The following is an 18,745-nucleotide window of genomic DNA, read 5'->3' on the forward strand; positions in this document are numbered from 1 at the left end:
GTGTTAACCGTGTTATTAGCGTGTCGTGTTCGTGTTTGGGTTTCTGACACGTTTATTAATCGTGTCGTGTTCGTGCTCACTATAATCGTGTCGTGCCGTAATCGTGTCAGCCCGAACACGGCCCGCGAACACGAATTGCCAGCCCTAGTTTCTGCTACACATGCAAGAGTCCAATGCAAAGATGTTACTTGGATTCAATGTACGGGTCATAATAATCACGACAACACGACTCAAAATTTACGGGTTAAGGTTGAAAAAAAATTGTTCATGTCAGAATTGAGTCGACTTGAAATTAATACGAAAAATACGTGTTAATTTCAGGTTGGACTCGCCTAACACTAAACGATATGAAACTCGTAAAAAACTAAAATATATATATATATATATATTTTTCATTACATATTTAAATTTTATTATGAACTTGTAATATCATGATAGTTATACTCAAAATTTTATACTGTTATTTGCTTAATTTTGATGGATGTTATTGTATTTGTGTTATGAATTTTAAATTATTTATAATATGTAAATTTTTTTTAAAAAATATATAATTTTTGTGTCAATTTTAGGTTGACGGGTCAATTTTGTTTCACGACTTATTTTTGTGTCGTGTCGTATCAACTCATAAAGTGATCATGTCTTGTTGTGTTGCGATTTTTAAAAAATTTCGTGTCACGGGTCGTGTTATGATTGATTGTAAATTTAAAAAAAAAACTGAATAAAATACGATACGAACACGACACGTGATACGAATTATCACCCTTAATTCAATGCACCCTTATATTGTTTTTTTCCTTTTTTTTTGGCTTAAAAGGGAAAAAATGCTGTGGTTCAGAGGAAACATTAAAAATAAAATATCCCAAAAGGAAAAAAACAAGAGCCGAAATTAAAAACGCGTATTTTAATTAAGTGATTAATTCCCTCTTAAATTGGAAAGTTTCAGAGAAGACGGTGGCTACACACGGGATTGGATATAATCTTACATGGAATGCAATTACTATGAGCATGACTAGGTCTGGGTTGATGAGGAACCCAGAACTCCAAGTTGGTGATGAATTATTTGGTGGGTCCAACTCAATGATGATATTGATGTTGATTGATATTGATATTGATTGAGACCAACTTGGTGATGAAACTAGATCTTCAGATTTTCCTAACTAACCAGAAAAAACATCTCGACTTTTTCGTCGACTTTTAAACCAACTGAAGAATGCCATAATGTATTTGTGCTTGAATTTTCATTTTTTTTTTTTGGAAGTTGACCAATACATGCAGCTGATGAACTCGACTAAGTCTAGTATATTGCAGGGTACCATAATAATGAATATGAAACAAGTTAGTAACGTGGCTTTTCCTCTAATATTCTTGCTATATCATTAATTTAGGAGAGAATTGCTGACATTAAAAGGTGCATAAATCTTGATGTTTACCCATTAATTTTAATTAATACCATTTTGACTAATATAGTTATTTGACAAAAATGATATTAATCAAAAGTAAAAAACAAATGTCTAAATTCATACTCATGCACTCTAAGGGGTAATTGTCTCTAAGGAGAGATTGTCTCCTTTCCCTTTGATTCAGTCATCTCTAAGTTTAAGCTATCATATCCTATTTCTTGAATCCCATCATCTTAACTGAGAATGTCGTTACTTGTAGCCTTTTAAAGACATATACACAACACAATGGTCAGAACTTACACAACAATCGAGACTCGAAACTCCTTCAGCAAGCCAAGCTACTCATGCCTAGGGATGGCAACGGGGACAGGTTTGGGGCACGAGAAACATCCCGCCAACCCGACCCACAAAAAATCCCATTCCCACTCCCATTAATCTGCTTAAATTTGTTAAACATTGTTTCTATTGCCTAATAGACAAATACTGTGATGCGTACTACATAAATATATGTACAGATATTGTCATCACTGCCATAGTTCCCTTGCAGTTAAAAATTAAGCAGGGAAAAAAATAATAATAACAACGTTAGAAATTAACAGAGTAGCTAAATATGGTAAGACACATAAATGTGACATTATTGAAACATTATGCACATGCAGTGAACTAGATGACTAGTAAGTTTACAAAATCCTGACTCCTGAGATTTAGCATTTTCCTTTGCAACTCTAATCAAATGTATTAATTGGGTGCTGACAAGCAAGCTCATTAATAATCTCTCTTTTTTTCTATATACATTATATCTGTGTGTGAGCATATTATATAAAAACAAATATTGCAAGGATTGTAGTAATACGACAATACAAAGCTGAGAAGCTAGAAATGGGAAATGGGAAAATGGTGAAAGGTAGTTGTAACTAAATCAAATTTCAATAATACAACCAAAACGCTTTCCCCAAAAGCTATATTTTTCTCTTTATTTCTATTGTTTTATCGTTTATTTCATCTAATCGGGAAAAAATGGGACTTCAAACTCCTCAAAATCCATAGACACAAGCGAAATCACTGGAAAATAAGCCCAAAAAAAATGAAACACACCCGTCATTTTTAAAATATCAAAGAAGGTGCTTCTCAACCACGGTCCGACCAAACTTCTCTTGTACATCCTTGGGAGTTTCAATCTGGAAAGGCAGAGAAACGGAGACACAAACGTTAAAATGCAAAAACTAATACTCATTCTTGAAAATAGAACCCTTTGGATCATCAAAGTACCAGCAAGAAAATGAAGAATGTTCTGCTACTTACCGAAGTAAGGGCTTTGAAGAGAGCCTTAACCGTGTTGAATGGATTCTTCGACCCGACAACCTAACATTAATAAATGCATATCAATTTAGACCCGAAAAACATCATCTAGAAATTTGATTCTCACTTTGCCACTTGATTTGATTACCTTTGTCTTGACATTCTTGAAACCTGCTAAATTCAAAATGGTTTGGACTATTTTCCACCCTGCTACTAGACCTGTTCTAGTGGGTGCTGGCCACAGATAAATCTGCATTTTCAGCTCAAAATTAAGCAGTTGCAGTGGGAAAAAGGAAAAACAAAACAATAATAAAAAAGAAAAAGGACAAAAATGTTAACAACTGAGTTGATTGAATACCTTGGTCTTCTTATAATTTGTTTGTATCGCATGCGGAATCGTATGGTCTTCGTATCGTTCTACGTAGTGAAGATTTTGATAGCATTTCTCATGTGCCTGTTGCAGTAAATAGACCATTTTGTCACTAACTACAAACCGAGGAGGGAGAAAGGGGGGGGAAGAATAAAGATATTGATTACCCACACTGTTGCAGCAGTTTTATTTTGCATTTTTTGTTATTTACTTATTTATTTGTGGAAAAGAATCATTCACATTAGAGTTCGAAAAGAATAAAGATATTGATTACCCACACTGTTGCAGCAGTTTTATTTTGCATTTTTTATTATTTACTTATTTATTTGTGGAAAAGAATCATTCACATTAGAGTTCGAACTCATGGAAGACAGATCGTGCCAGATGGATATTTCAGTTTTCATATCTCTTGTATCATGTAGTTCTTATTAAGCACGGTCCTTAGAACAAAGCTTCTGTTCTGAGCTAATTTATCTCCATCTATAGCAGACCAGCATGATTTAATTCTGGACTGTGTGCGTATATAGGTCCTTTCATTAACTTATCAGAGATCACATACTATTTAATTATCATATTCCCGACTCCCCATCTGATCACATAGAACCTCATTCAAGTCAAATTTTAAAGGGATGAAACTGAAACTCTGACCATAGACAAAAAAAAGACCACCATAACCATCATAATAATAAAATCCTTTGTAAATTTTGCTTACGCAAAGAAACAGGAGTTTGCTAGGATTCCTTACTAGTATTAACTATAAAAGAGGGCATACTACTGTGGTTCGTAAAAAAAGTGGAATTGTTATTCCTTGGTCTAAGTGGGAGAATATTTTGTGACTAGAGTTTTAGATACCAAAAGTCCCACATGGAATAAATGCAAGATGATTAGTGGGTTTGTAAGCTGTTGGGATCCCTTCCCCTTGCAAGCTGGTATTGTAAGGGGTTGTTACGTAGAGCAGGTACGTCATCATCATATGTGTTAGAGACTTAGAGTTACTGAAAACATGCACTATATGATTACAGGTGTGTAGGACTCAACAAAGGCCTCCTTCAGTCACGTCAGATCCCCTGATCTACACCAGATCCTATTAGGCAAAGTAGACATTTTGAAAATTAACTCTGAACGAGAGCACCAAGGTCATCCATCCAAGCATATCTATCTAACTCTTTGAGACTCGAAAAGAAAATCAAATCATGATAAACCAAATATATAGGGCTTGTTTGGTTCAACAACTCAAACTGTGGAGATTTGAAACCATTTTGGTTAGAATTGTAAAATCTGAACTGTGGTGATTCAAACTGTGATGCGAACTGTCGTTTGGATATGCAAACAATTGTAATTTGAATTGGGAATAAAATACGAACTGTGTTTGGATAAAGTGTTGAAAACTATCATTAGAGTTTTGTAACAAATCTTAAGGGCCCGTTTAGTTCACTGATTCGAGTTGATATGTGACTTTATGTGAGAGCTTTAGTGTAGCAAAAAAATTAGATGTGACTGTTTCTGAGAGCTCTTTAGTATAACAAAACTCGAATCGATAAAATGAACGGGGCCTTATAAAACCACATTATAAATGACATTAAAAAATATGCAATATGGGTGGAGATTTGCTCCTCTCTTGATTATGAACACATAAAAAAAATCATCTCAATTGGAATTAAAACGAAAAAATTATGACATTTTTAAGATTGAAATTGAAGAGAGAGAAAAAGTAGAATTTAGAACTATTGGACTGTTGACAACAATTCGGATTGTCAGAATTTAGGGGGGAGGTGAATTCTAAAATCAACAATTTGAGTTGTCCTTGAACCATTGTTAATGATTTGAATTGTCCTTGAATTTTACTCTCTCAAACACCAATTTGAATCCTGAACTAAGGTTTGAATCCAAAACAACAGTTTGAGTTGTTGAAACAAACAGGGGCATAATACTGTAGAATTTTACGGCACCAAGAAAATACCTTCTGAACAGCAACAGGAATTTTTGGGCCTTTCGCTTTCGCAAAACCAACAACACCGTGATAGTTTCCACAAGCTACTATGGCAGAATACTTAGCCATGCGGCCCCCCTAAATCATAAAGGAGTATGGCATATAAGAACTGTAAATGCATTCTTCTCTCCAAAGAGAAATATACAAGATGGTTAAAATACCTTTGTAACTTTAACACTGCGGTTCACGTTAATCACCTTCACATCAAAACCCTGCCAGTGATCGATGGTAACTACAATTAAAGCAAATATTTATAACAAACGAGAAACTTAAGACGTCTAACTAAATTTACAAACAGTAATTGACCAAATAGTTGCCTGATTATCCATATAGTCACGAAATACCAAAAACAGACTTTTCTACAACATTACGTGAAGACATTTCAACTACTACTTCATTGTATAGCCAACAAGAGATTGCAATAGTATTTAAACTCTGAGATCAAACCATATTAGGACAGAAACGCATGAAGAGATTTAGGAGAAAGGAAATTCATACTTTGAAAAATTATGAACGTAGAAAGGTTAATCTGAAGCATGCAAGAACTCCTTTCACGCCTGTATGATTATATTAAATAAATATCAATATTAGCAATAAGATGCTAACTCAATGCCTTGTGCTGTTACCTTCCTGTAGAGAGGTGTTCTCTTCTTCTCAGTCAAAGAATTTCTTTCCTCTGCAAGATCTTTAATCTCCTCTTCTAGAAGTTTACCCTTCCTTCCAAACGTATGATCCAATGCTGCTAACTTCTCTTCAAGTGCTTTGTCAATAGCATTTATTTTTTCTAACAGCGCATCTTCTTTCTCCTTCATGTCATCAAATTCTTCTTCATCGTCACTGTCAAGTTTGGCAACTGGTATCTCATCTAGCTCGTTCTCTAAGTCATCTACCAAGGAAACACCCTGGACTTGATTCGTACTTTGAAATACCCCGTAATTGGCGGGATTATTTGGATCATATTGCTCCCTCCACTCCACCAACCTCAAAGCCCTATTTAGTTTCATCTGAAGAATGAACTTATCCTTTCCCTCTGCAACTTTGAGATGGTTCATCAACTCGCCAATGACCATATATTCAGGGCGAAGCCGGAAATGTTTGTTCTCAAACTTGTCAATCTTATACATCCACTTAAAAGCATCATCAAGGGTCTCTGTAAGCAATGCAAAGTAAATCAACACATCTCATCAAGCCTTGCCACGCCTATGCGATGAAAAAATACATTTAAAATCTTATCAACTCCACAACAAATAAAAACCATTTTCCGTCTTTGAAAGGGGAAACTAAGAAAAGATAAGCCCAATATTGAATGTACATCTCCATCTACTCCCACCAAGAACCCTACATTCCTCCACAAAGATAGAAATGTTTTTACTCAAACTTTCAATCGTATTCTTCCATTATAAAAGCTGTCATCAAGTGTCGGGTGTCAGAAAATCCAAAGTCAATCAACACATCTGATCGAATTACACTAAGAAAATACCAAAGAATCCCATTGAAACCAATGAATAATTCATTTCAAAATCCCATCAACACTAACCATCATTTTTCTTTTCTAAAATGACAGCAAGAAATGGGCAAGCCTAGCTTTTAATCTACAATTTTCTTTTCTTCTCCCAAAATTGCTAAGAAACTAACCCTGTCAAACCCTCATAAACCCATGTGTTATTTACTTGAGAATAAATCATAAGCCAGGCCCAAAAAAAAAAAAAAAAAAAAAAAATCTAAAAATCGGACAGTAACTTATGTTAAGTATGAGAAAGTGTAATTATCGCCTCAACACAAAGTTGTGGCGAGCGTGTGATTCTCTTGTAATTCTTCTTCATCATAGAGAAAGCAGTCGAAAGTAGACTTAAACTCTCATATTTAGAGTGAATCATTTGCTCATTTTCTCTCATTGTATTGCTCTTGTTACTAAAGAATTAGCGTGTTTATCAATTTAAAACTCCTCTTCTAGTGCAAAGTACGCAGGCAAAAAGAAAAAAAAAAAGAATCAAATCACATAAAACAAAATTGAAAGATTACTAGCTTCGTCGAAGTTCTTGAGCAGCTCCTTTTGGCGTTTGACCTTCCTGTCAAGCATTTCGTTATACTTCTTAATGGCGTCGGGAGTGAACCTCTCGTCTTCCTCGCTCTCAGAGTCGGTGGGCTCCTCGTCCCACATCAAGTCCTTGTCGCTGATATGCTTCATCCGCCTCGCCATCTTCTCTATCAATGGCGTCACATTCATGTAGTCCTCCTCATCTTCGGCGTCGATGTCGCTGGTCCCGAGGCCGGCCTTTATTCTCTGCTCTCTCTCTCTCTGCCTGTCTCTCTCCACGTCCGCCAGGAGATCCCGCACGGGATCCCTATCCGCCGTCGAGAAACGGGCGGTTTGGGAAGGGAAGGGGGGAGGACGGGGTGTTTGGGAGGCGGGAAAGTGGCGGAAAGTGGAGGAAAGTGGTCGGCAAAATGGGGAGACGGTGGGTTTGGTTAGGGATTGGTTGATGAGAAGACGAACCCATGAAAATGGCTGTGATTTAGACATTTCTTTTTTGTAAGTATTTAATAAATTGATTAATGCTATTGCCTGTTCAAATTCATTTATACGATGAGGAAGACGAGATTGTGCGTTAGCTGTGAAAGTGGTTTTCTCTCGGGGCTGAGTGAGTGAGTGAGTGAGTGAGATCAAGATTTTTGTCAGGGGGTTAGGGTTTAGTTCCAGCCTTCTGGGTTTTTGAAACTTTAATTTAGTTACCTCTGGTCTTTTTTATTTTTTTCTTTTCCTCCTCAATCTTTTTTTCCTTGTTTCTTGTTAATTTTTATAGTATATTTTCTGGGTTTTGTAATTTTTTTTTGGTCTCAATTCAAAGCATACGTGTAATATAATATTTGTTTTGTTCCCTTAAAAAAATATTTGTTTTGTTTTTTAACTTAGACAATAATTTTACACACTAATTTTTACTCTTCACACCTTCTTTTTATATTAAAACTTTTTATAATAAAAAATTCTCACATAAAATTACAAAAAAGACAATTATGAGCTTTAAAAAAACAATTATAATAGACATAATCACGTAATTAAATTGTATTATAAATTTTTTTTTTTCAACACACCTCACATGTCATATCTAAATTTATAAATAATTGCTATTTTGAATTCGATAACAAAATTCTAATTTTTCTTTTTCTGGTTCCAAAAAGTAGCATTTTAGATTTTCTTGACTATTTATTGTATGAGGATCTTTTCTTGTTTAATTTTTATGTTTTCTTCTACTAATATTGTTTTTTGAAATTTACTAATCATTTTTTAAAGTTAAACATTTCCTTTTGGATTTTTTTCTTTTTTAAAACGTTGTATATGCTTTTTTTTTTTCTTGCTTATGCTCTTTTGATTTTGATTTTTTTTGTTTCCTTTTGTCTTTTTTATCAATACCTCAATTGATATGATAATTACGTTGCCTTTATGCTCGTATTTATGTTCCTTATTTTTCTAAGAAAATGTACTAGTAAATTTTCTTTATATATGAAAAAAGATTCCATGGCCAAAGCTTCAGGAAAAATATAAAGAGATGATAATATCAAAATAACAAAATAAAACAAAATGTTGGATGTCAAAAGAAGTGTTTAAGAATTTATAATTTTTTTGAAAATAGTTAGGGGTAATTTTGAAATAATAAAGGTGTCTAATATGTAAATTTAATTTTTTTTTTAAATTATGTGAGGTGTGTGTTTAGAAAAGGGTGTGGAGGGTAAGTTAAAGGGTGTGAATAGAACCATCTTAATTTTAATTGTGTAAACACTATTCCTTCAAAGAAAAACAAATTAATAAGATGCAACATTAGTTTAGATAAACAATATTTTATTTTTTTAAGCTATTATTACAATCGAGGAGAATTGTTTATTTCTTCTAATGAATTGTATACATATTTACACCTCGTGTTTTTATAATTTTTTTTTCTGAGGTATGTTTCAGATTTATTCACATATATTATAAGACTCAATTTTTGGGTTTGGACATTGGTAGGTTTTGAATTTTAAGACTCAATTTTTTACTAAAAAAAGAATCAAAATATCTTTACAAACTAATATCAGAGCTTGCCGCCGCAGCATAAACAAAATCAAAATTTTTTAATTAAAAAAGCAAAACAACAAACAATGATTATACATGAATCAAAAATTCATGCATCATGAATTCTGATTTGCGTACTCCACTCGCTTAACGCTTTTAGTACCAAAACTTAGAAATTGAACTTACAAATTACAAATCGTGATTAATGATTCCGGAAATTGAATGAAACATGAATGTATCATCTAATTAATACCAGCTTATCTCTCTCACATTTTATTTGCATAATTACCTTGTCAATTTCCAATAGAGTGTAACAAATGACTCTTAACTTCCATTAGACTGGCACGAAAATGGTCCTCCAATGATGTCCAGGCTGCTCCCTTTTTCTTTTATTATTTATTTATTTTTTTGTGGGTTCTAAAATAGAACTTGAGAGTTTGGAAATGAAAAGCTGTCTATTTGGTTTACAACGACCATTAGTCATCCGTCATCCATTTCAGGGCTCAAAAGCACACACCCTGGTCGAATTCGATCAGTTACAATAAGCATGATCGTCCTGGTGAGACTCCTAAACTGGTTTTGAATGTACAACCATTACAAAATGACAACATTAGTTTTCTACATGGGGCCTCCATCATTTTGAAAGACATCTAGCTCCTTTTACTTAGGCACCTGTACGAGACAAATCAATAAATAGCTGTAAATCTGACGAGAAGATCTATTAACGCCGAAGTAATTACAAACCTTCCAGGATAAATGGTCGGATTTGGTCAATCACAGGTGATTCGAGCTGCTGGTTTTGCTCAACTTGATCGGGTTGTGGAGATTCTTTTGGCGGGTTTTGCTCTACTTGGTCTTTGTTAATAGGCTCAAGTTGTAGCTGTGGTTTGATTTGATCAAGTGGTGGGGGCTCAAGCTGCTGGTATTTGGGCTTGTTTCTCTCCAGGAGACGGTATGTGGTACAATACCAGAATAAGAGTATTCTACTTTGAGCTACCACTGTGTCCCTAATCCGACTGTTTCCAAATGAGAGGCGCTCGAGTGCCTGCAAGATTAATAAAAGAAACAAAAGTTCTTCCTTAACAGCTATATCCATCATGAGTTCTCAAACTGATGTCGTTGTATAGACAGAGACATATACAATATCCATGTATCACCCATTACCTGTTCTCCAGTTTGAATGTCGTAGGAATGCTGATGATCAAACTCAAGACCTTTAAATTCGTTGACACAAAGTCCTTCAAAGGCCCTGAAAGTTTGGAAAGAACTATGCTGTTATTTGATAGGAAAAAACAACCAGCAGCTTTATCACATTGAGATTAAAGCAGTTTCTCAGCATTGTTTTCTTTATTGGGAGGATATCACTTATTTTACCATCTTATAAGAGAAACACGAGGTATCCATCGAAAGACGATCGGCGTATTCTCTGCATTAACATAATAGCCTCCAAAGACAAGGAAAACCGTCATAAGAGAGGGTCCCACTGCCATTGCTGCTTCAGTGGATGGAACCATAGCCCCAACGGTAAGACCCATAGCTGACGCAGCAAAGGATTCCACAGTCACAATGCCACAGAACTTTCCAAACCTATAAGGGGAAGAATTTTGAAGTGGGTACATAGTACTTACAGATCATAACCATCCATCCTCCACAGAGTTGAAATGCTCAAACTATTAGTCAACCATAAGATAATCTGTAGAAAACTCTATAAGATAATCTGTAGAAAACTCTCGTATAGGCCATGTAGAAACTTACATGTTTATGATTGTTGCAACGCAAATGTTTTGGATATGTTGAGGTTTCTATAAACTTCAGCAACATTCCAGTCACATATATGATTTAATTGATCTTGCAATGACCAGAAGTTTAGATCATTTACTTAAAGAATGTAAAACCTAATCGAGTATAGTTCTGGTGGAATCATTTGCTTCTGTGATAGTTTTTGTGTGTCTCAAATGTCATGTCTACTATCAGTTATTAAATGGACATCCCACAACTAGTTTAGCATATATTCATCAAATCTAAGCATACACCAATTATTATTAAATAATAAAGGAAACTGAAGAAATGATCGGTATCAAAAAGCACATAGAGTAAGAGTTGTATACCTAGACAGAGTCGGATGAAGGCGGGCCATTGGGTACAACACAGCACCAAACATTAATGGAAACGCAGCTCCAACTGGAATCTCAGCCAACAACTTAGAAAGCAGGTAAGGTCCCAATTTATAAGAACCCTTTGCACGCTCTCTGTCAACTATTGCACGCTCCTTGGGGAAAACTCCCACAGTCTTTGTTAGAGCTGCCATTGCCGTGTTTATTACAGCAACCTGAAAGAGAGTATTCATGAAACCAACTAACTTACTCTAATCTGATGCAGAGTGTGCTTGCAGTAAATATATAATACATAGAAAGTAGAAGGGACTGGGTTTCTAACTTTCAAATGGAATCAATGAACTTTCACACCTGAAGCAATCCCATTCTGTCTTGAATCGATGTCTGAGATCTTCTCATTCTCCAAAAAACTGACCCAAATATTATAGCTGATGCAACCGACATTCTTGCCCGAACTTTATTTGTTGGCCCATCACGAGAAGCCTAGCGAGCCAATCAGATCAAATGAGGATTTTGAGTTTCATTCTGAAACAACTCAAATTGTTATGGGAAGCAATTATATTTACGTGGCTGTAGCTCTCCCCAACTGTTCAATGCTAAAAGTGGAAAAGAGAAAAGTTCTGACTCGGTAGTAAAAAAAGTATTTAGTTTTTTTTTTATCCGAAAGTATTTAGTTAATAGAATAAGTTTTACGCCAAACGGAATCAACAAATGTCAACATATGTCTTGCAAATTGTTAGAGATTAACCATATAGGTTGTCTTTCTTTCTTTTTTCTTTTTCAATGAACCATCTTGTTTGTCTCTCTCTTTTTTCTTTTTCAATGAACCTTCAAAATTAGTAGGCAATATTGTTGGAAGACTGAAAAAGAATAACTAAATCTCAGCTACTTAAGAACTCAATTAGGTAAATATGCCAAATATTCTTCGGCAGTTCAACCTCTTCATTAATATAAAGAACTCTGATTTCTTATTTCTACCATGCCATACTAACAAGAGTAAATATTGAACATGGAACAACGAATGAAATAAATAACCTGCATCCATGCACGTTTAAGGAGCAACCAGAATTGCCTCCACCAACCTCCCTTCTTTCTAACTATACTTTTCTGGTTGAACTTCGTACTACTCTTGGAGGTCTCTCTTATTGCAATTGGGGTTGCATACAGAACTGTTGAAGATTGTTGTGAAAATGACTCAACAAGACCATCTATTCTTTTCTGAGATGAGTAAACACTTGCAGAAGAACTGTAGTCAATCGATATGAGATCAGCCAGAAATTCAGCAGGATTCACATGATCTGGGCATTGGTATCTGTTAAAACAACCATCGTTAGTCAAAATTTGGAGTCATGACATGTTACAGCAGGCACAAAATTTAGAGAGTGATTGAAGTGTACATGCTGGTGCATGCAAGTAAATCTGATAATTATTTGAATACTAGAAGTAACAAATATTGATCAAGAAGCTAAAAAGATGGCATGTTATACCAAGTCAATCAATAGAATAGAGAAAAAATTGTTCTGCAGTAATTCAAGTTATAGATTTGCTCATTGTCAATCCAGGGGTCCAATTCAAAATAAAAATGTGAGAATGGGCCGTATGAAGCAGACAAAACCTCTCATTATCCCGTAAAAATAACAATAAAAATCCTTCAATACAATTTGGAAAAAAGCATTGACCACAAAAGATTAAAAAAAAAAAAAGATGGACAAAGTTTAGAGGACAACCCTAATGTAGAGAAGTATGCCAGTGGTTCATCCTTTGCAGGACCAGCATAAACAAGTGCACCGTCTGTTAGCAAGACAACATCGTCGAATTTAGCATATACAGAACTTCTGGGCTGATGAATGGAGCAAATTACAGTATGTCCGTCCTGTGCAAGCTGTCGGAGATTTTCCATTACTTTCTCTGCCTGGAAGGCATCAAGTCCTGAAAGCACCATTAGTAACTTCTTTTGTTAAAATACAAAGAAGAATAGCTTATGTGGACAATGGATATGTAATTGAAACAATCGTGCTTTGGCAGTAAGAACACATATGTCTGATATGTTAAATTATGGAATAAGATGATGCCCACTTCTTTATTGTGCTACATCAACCTAGCAACAACCAATGATTTATGAACGTAAGTATGACAAAATAAAGAATGCAGTTTCAAAAAGTAGTCGAACCGGTTGTGGGCTCATCAGCAAATATTACAGACGGGCTTGCAATCAGTTCACATGCCAGAGACAATCGTTTCTTCTCACCCCCACTGATTCCTCGGACTTTGGCATCACCAACAATCGTATCCGCACAACTGACCTTTTGAAGAACAAAGAAAAAAAAAAAAGGTTCAACCACAAAACTTAATCAAGAATGGGAAAACCAAATCAAAACAAAATCACTCATTTCCAATCATTTCCAACCCAATACTCAAAACCCGATTACCAAACTGTAATGGAATGCAATGGGAAAGGTAATGGGTTTGAAAAAGAAAAGTAAAAGAATGAGGATTACTGATTCATTTTAAGCCTTTACTTATCTATTGGGGAGTGGAACTGTATACGATTCAATTATTTTTTAGTGTTTACTAAACTTATGAATAGGAATCTGTCATTTTATTTACTAAAATGCCTTTGCGCATAAATAAAAAAGCATTTCTAATCAACCGAGAAACAATACTGAGGGACTGAGCCTACAGCCTACTAAATTACTATTCCTGATATCCTAAATAAACAGTGAATAGTTGGTAAAAGGAAACACGCTCCCCCTCACTTTCAACATGCCCTCTAAGTAGAGAACCATCAAAACTCTCCTCCAAGATCTTCATCGCGTAATTATCGAATAAAGTACAAAAAAAAAAACAAATAATCCAATCTTACCAAGCCTAGCTTGAACAAGAGATTGTTCACGTACTCATCTCTTGCTTCCACAGAACTTATCTCCGGAAGCTGCAGCTCGGCGGCGAGAGAGAGCGTCTCCCTCACCGTAAGCTGCGAGAAAAACAGGTCTTCTTGTCTCACATATGCAAACCTGTCATTACACAACACAAAAATCATCAACCAGAAATCTCAAACCCAATTTTAACCGAAATTTAATTTCCAAACAAAGCTTACTTATAAGCTTTGTTCGAACTAGGCTTTCCATTGATCTCCAGCAACCCCGACAAATGCAATCGCTGTGAAGCCGTTAGCTGACCCGCCAGTACGTTTAGCAGCGTCGTCTTCCCCGACCCCGACGGCCCCATAATCGCCAGCAGTCTCCCCGGCTTCGCCTCTCCTCCCACGTTTTTGAGAAAAAATCGCACCTCGGGATTAACAAACACCACAAAATCAGCATCCAAAACCCTACATTTTCTTTTTCAAGGCAGCCAAACAGGTGAGGGAAAACAGAAAGAAAAATAGAAATTGAAATTAGAGAGTTACTGATTTGGAACGTTTGTCGGAGAGCGAGCAGGTGATGTTTCGCCACCGGATTGTGACCGGAATGACCTTACCGGAGTCGTCCGGTACGGCGTCGTTTCGGTCCTCGGCTTCGTCGTCGTAGTCGGTCTCCGGCGGAAGCGCTGGGCCTGGGCCGGAGAAGAGGCGGAGAAGAAGGGCCGCAGCGACGGCGGCCAGGGCCTTGCCCAAACCGCTCGAGCCGAGGCCCGCTACCACCTGGCCCACTCCGTTACCGCCAAAACCCGCCATGTCCAAACTCTCTCTCACTCTGTCTCTTCCATTGTTTTCGTCTTCCTCTGCTGCAGCTGAAGAAAAGCTCTATTAGTGTACGTCTCAGGCTCTCGGCTAATTTTTCTTAAAGCGGGGCAATTAAGGTTTCAAACGGTGTCGTTTTGGATGCGAAATCGTTTTCTCAAACGGTAATATATTGTTCATCTGAGCGACGCGTGGCTGCTTGAGGATAAGATATGGTGGAATAATCTACATTTTACTTTACTGGCTAAAGTTTCGATTTTTAGGATTTTTTTTTTCAACCACCAATTGATTAGAGGGGAAAAACCAAAAAAGAGTAAAATGAATAATAATAGCGATCTAAATTTTAATTCTGATCTTTTAATCCTAACTGCAACATTACTCAAGTAATTGCATTTGTTGATAGTCTAATGAGATTATGAGAAAATAAATATAGCAGTTGTGCTAAATGTGTGATAAAAATTTTGAATGTTGTTATCCAATAGAAAGGGAGCTAAACACAACAATAATGTGAACACAGAGACAAAAAAATATAAACGACAATGAAGTGAAAAACGACAAAAGGAACTGATCGGCAAAGCAGCGAAAACTACCTTGAAGAATGCAACGGCCACAATATCCACGAAAAACGACGACGAGAAAAGTAACCGACAATAGCCCAGAAACGACGGCGTCATGTAAAACGACGAGAAAATTTAGGGGAAAAAACAGCAATAAAAGAAGAAACGACAGTTACATGAAAAACAATAAAAGGATTTTTGTACAAACTTGGCACTACATATGTCATGCGTGCGTGTGTAACATACAAAGGTAGAGCCGCCCACGTGTGAAGGGCTGGGAAAAACTTTAGCACGACTTGCGAAGAAAAAAGCCCCTATCAGGTATCACGGCTCCAGAAGATCATCTTCATGTAGACCAATCGTAGTGATTTACGTAGATATTTTGCAGCACATTATGACGTGGCAAATCCGTATTGGCGGATACTACGATTCAATGTGATCCTTGTGACAGGTAATCATTGTTCAATGTCCGACTCGCCATCGTCCCTGTCCCTGGGGCAAACTCTTCCATTCAGTCCTTCGCCGTCGAAAGCAAAAGAAAAACCCTATTTATATATCGTACGGAACTCGGCTAGATCCTCTGCGGTACAACCGTCACCCACCAATTGGATCGTGCCATGTCACCGGTCGGGTCCCGTCCCTGTCACCGTAGCTTTGTTCCAGGCTCCTGAAACTCTCTCTCTCTCTCTCTCTTTCTCTCTCTGAACAGAAATATGGTGAACAACGCCAAGGAAGAGCCGAAAACCGCTCCGCAGTCCGATCGATGGTATAATCTGACTTTAGGACCTTCATTCAAGGATGAAGCTTCCAACAAGTACTGCACTTTGCGATGTAAGTCACTGTTTGGTTCCCGAGAAAATGCGGGAAAAAGAAAAGCTTCAAAATCGCGAATGTATGATTGATTGCTAATGGTTTCGATTTTGATTTCGGTGCAGATGAATTCAAACCGGCTTCGATCGACAAGACGAAGCCTGGATCGCTGCGCAAGACGAAGGAAAATAGGGTTACTGTGGAGTTTCACAACAATCAATTAGGGAAACCGAAGGTGACGTTCGACGGGAGCAGCGAGGACTACAAGAACGACGCCGTTTTGTTGTTCGATGGCGAGACTTTCCGAATGGAGCGGCTTCACCGGTCAGTGAATCATCTCCGGCATCGCCGTCAGCCCGGCGAGTCCGCTGCCGCCGCCTCTTCCTCCTCGGTGGCGGCTCTTTCCGGACCGGCGATAGAGCCTCGGCTTTCTCCCGTCGCGAAGGCTCCAAAGACGATTCATGTCGGCAGAAGCGCATTCCCCGCCGTGCCGGTAATTCCTGTTTGGCATTATGTTTTACTGTTGCAAGTTTAGCATTTGACATGAGTTTCGTTGAAATGCCGCTTGATTTCACTTAGTTAACTTCTCAAGAACTTTGAGTTTTGATTACAATTTTGCCAATGTAATGCTCCAAAAGTTATGATTAGTTTCATGAATTGACATTCTTTTTTCCTGTTAAAACTCTAATTTCTTTTGGAAGTGTTGATTAGATGATCTAGTCAAGTGTCATCTTTATTGTTTTTATTGTATATCTCTTTCAATTTCTTATCTTTCCATATATTTTAAGCCTTCCTTTGCCATAAATTTGTGCAGGTTGAGGTGGAAAGAATTGATATTGGCGTGTCTGAGAATCCAGGTTTGTGTGATTTTCTTATTTGGTTTGTATGGAAGTCATTTTTCTCCATTTGATGATGTAACCAGTTCTGTAAAATCTTAGGGCTTGTTGGTTTTCTCTTGTTGCCATTTTGCCAATGCCGCGCTTTTCGTCTTTATAGTTATTGTACCTGTATACCATATGCATACAATGTCTTGCATTTCTCTGCCTTTCACATGAGGCTCTGAGTTTAACCAACACTGTTTGTTTCTATTGGTTATTCGCATCTATAATGAGACCAATTTTCGCAAAAGTCCTGGGAATTATATGTTAAGATGCCATGATCTCCTTGCAGTCGCCATTGCTACTCCGTTTTTCTTAGTTATGAAATCCGTTGTTTACTTCCACAAACCAGTTGCTTCAAGTTAAAACTAATTTTGTGAAAGGTGGTTCCTTGTTCTTCACTTGCATTAACCAGATGCTATTGGAGGCAGAGCAAGATACGCTTTGCAAAATTACATTTGTCTCTAAAATTTGAGTTTCAAGCTTAATTTACAGTCTTGTCCAATTAGTATTGTGAAGTAGATTGACCAAACAAATGGAGATTACACTTCAAATCTGTCTTAGAATTTCAAAGTTGAATTTGATTTTTGTGTACGATGTTTTGGATTAATAATGTAGTTTTCCGTAACGTGTTCTTTTTGCAAGGCGTGTTTTTGAATGATAATGCTAATACATAATGCAGCAGGTGCAAAATCTGCCAGTAAGGGGGTTGCAGATTATTCATCTGATCCACCAAACACCTCTTCTGTCGCGCCTGATCCTAAGAATGAGAATGAAGAAGTCGATGAACATCAAGATATAGATATCGAGGACATTTTTGGGGCTGAATTACCTGAAGATGTGAATGCTGCAGAAGATAAAGCTAACGTTGGATTTGATATCAACGTTCCACATCAAAATGACACTGATGATGAGATTGCTGATGTTGATGATAGTGGTGATGAAGTTGACAAGGGGCCAAATGCTGCAGAAGCGCTTCGAGCGCAAGTGAATGCGGAGGAGAGGGATGAGCAGACTTCCACTTCAAGTAGCAGCAGTGGAAGTGGAAGTAGCGGCAGCGGAAGCGGAAGCGGTAGCGGTAGCAGCAGTGACAGCGAAGGCAGTGATGAAGATTCTGTAAATTCAATCTGAGTGATTGAGGCAGTGATGAAGATTCGGAAAATTCAATCCGAGTGATTAGGCTACTCTGAAGTAGCATAAGATCCTCTGGACTGTTGTTATTGAGTTGACCAGATAATTATGGTTATAGGGGTTGAAAAAGAGAAGGCGACAATAAATATTCGTGGCATGAAGTTATTTAAGCTAACCTGTATGTTTTAACACAGTTGAGCTAAGCGCAACAATAGAGAAATGATTGTTCGTTTTTTATGCATATTATCAACTGCTCGTGACAGTTTAACATTCCAAAGCACGCTCCTACTTCCTATATCCTGATATACAAGCATATATATATATATATATATATATATATATATCATTCGAAGTGGTCTAAACTGAACTGATTTTGACACAGCCACGAAAATGATTTAAGGGAAAATATTGTAATTTTTATACTTACTCCTAATTGTCTTCTCCACTTTTTAGTCCAATCAAGTATTAA

General features: G+C 36.8%; 3 protein-coding genes across 4 annotated transcripts; 1 reads left to right on the top strand and 2 right to left on the bottom strand.

The window, feature by feature from the left end:
• Positions 1-2,294: 2,294 nt before the first annotated feature.
• LOC21408564 (probable 37S ribosomal protein S5, mitochondrial) lies at positions 2,295-7,735 on the bottom strand. The gene is made up of 8 exons (XM_010098462.2): positions 7,082-7,735; positions 5,686-6,209; positions 5,221-5,271; positions 5,030-5,137; positions 3,058-3,153; positions 2,848-2,949; positions 2,703-2,762; positions 2,295-2,578 (listed from the first exon to the last, which is right to left on the bottom strand). Exons 1-8 carry the CDS (start codon positions 7,581-7,583, stop codon positions 2,513-2,515), a joined length of 1,509 nt encoding a protein of 502 aa, XP_010096764.1. The 5' UTR covers positions 7,584-7,735; the 3' UTR covers positions 2,295-2,512.
• Positions 7,736-9,418: 1,683 nt separating this feature from the next.
• Positions 9,419-14,957, bottom strand: LOC21408565 (ABC transporter G family member 7). Its single transcript, XM_024165822.1, has 12 exons — positions 14,628-14,957; positions 14,319-14,509; positions 14,085-14,235; positions 13,392-13,524; positions 12,949-13,150; positions 12,257-12,533; positions 11,573-11,704; positions 11,216-11,436; positions 10,482-10,694; positions 10,272-10,356; positions 9,852-10,152; positions 9,419-9,779 (listed from the first exon to the last, which is right to left on the bottom strand). The coding sequence occupies exons 1-12, from the start codon at positions 14,892-14,894 to the stop codon at positions 9,772-9,774; spliced, it is 2,181 nt and encodes a 726-aa protein (XP_024021590.1). The 5' UTR covers positions 14,895-14,957; the 3' UTR covers positions 9,419-9,771.
• Positions 14,958-15,931: 974 nt separating this feature from the next.
• LOC21408566 (ELL-associated factor 2) lies at positions 15,932-18,517 on the top strand. 2 transcript variants are annotated; one of them, XM_024165830.1, is made up of 4 exons: positions 15,932-16,288; positions 16,393-16,760; positions 17,082-17,124; positions 17,828-18,517. In XM_024165830.1, exons 1-4 carry the CDS (start codon positions 16,171-16,173, stop codon positions 18,274-18,276), a joined length of 978 nt encoding a protein of 325 aa, XP_024021598.1. In that variant the 5' UTR covers positions 15,932-16,170; the 3' UTR covers positions 18,277-18,517. The 2 variants fall into 2 exon arrangements, with proteins under 2 accessions (XP_024021598.1, XP_010096766.1); XM_010098464.2 differs by having other exon boundaries at positions 17,831-18,517.
• The last annotated feature ends 228 nt before the right edge of the window (positions 18,518-18,745 follow it).

This window comes from Morus notabilis, unplaced genomic scaffold (assembly GCF_000414095.1).
Source record: "Morus notabilis unplaced genomic scaffold, ASM41409v2 Scaffold451, whole genome shotgun sequence".
NCBI lineage: Eukaryota > Viridiplantae > Streptophyta > Magnoliopsida > Rosales > Moraceae > Morus > Morus notabilis.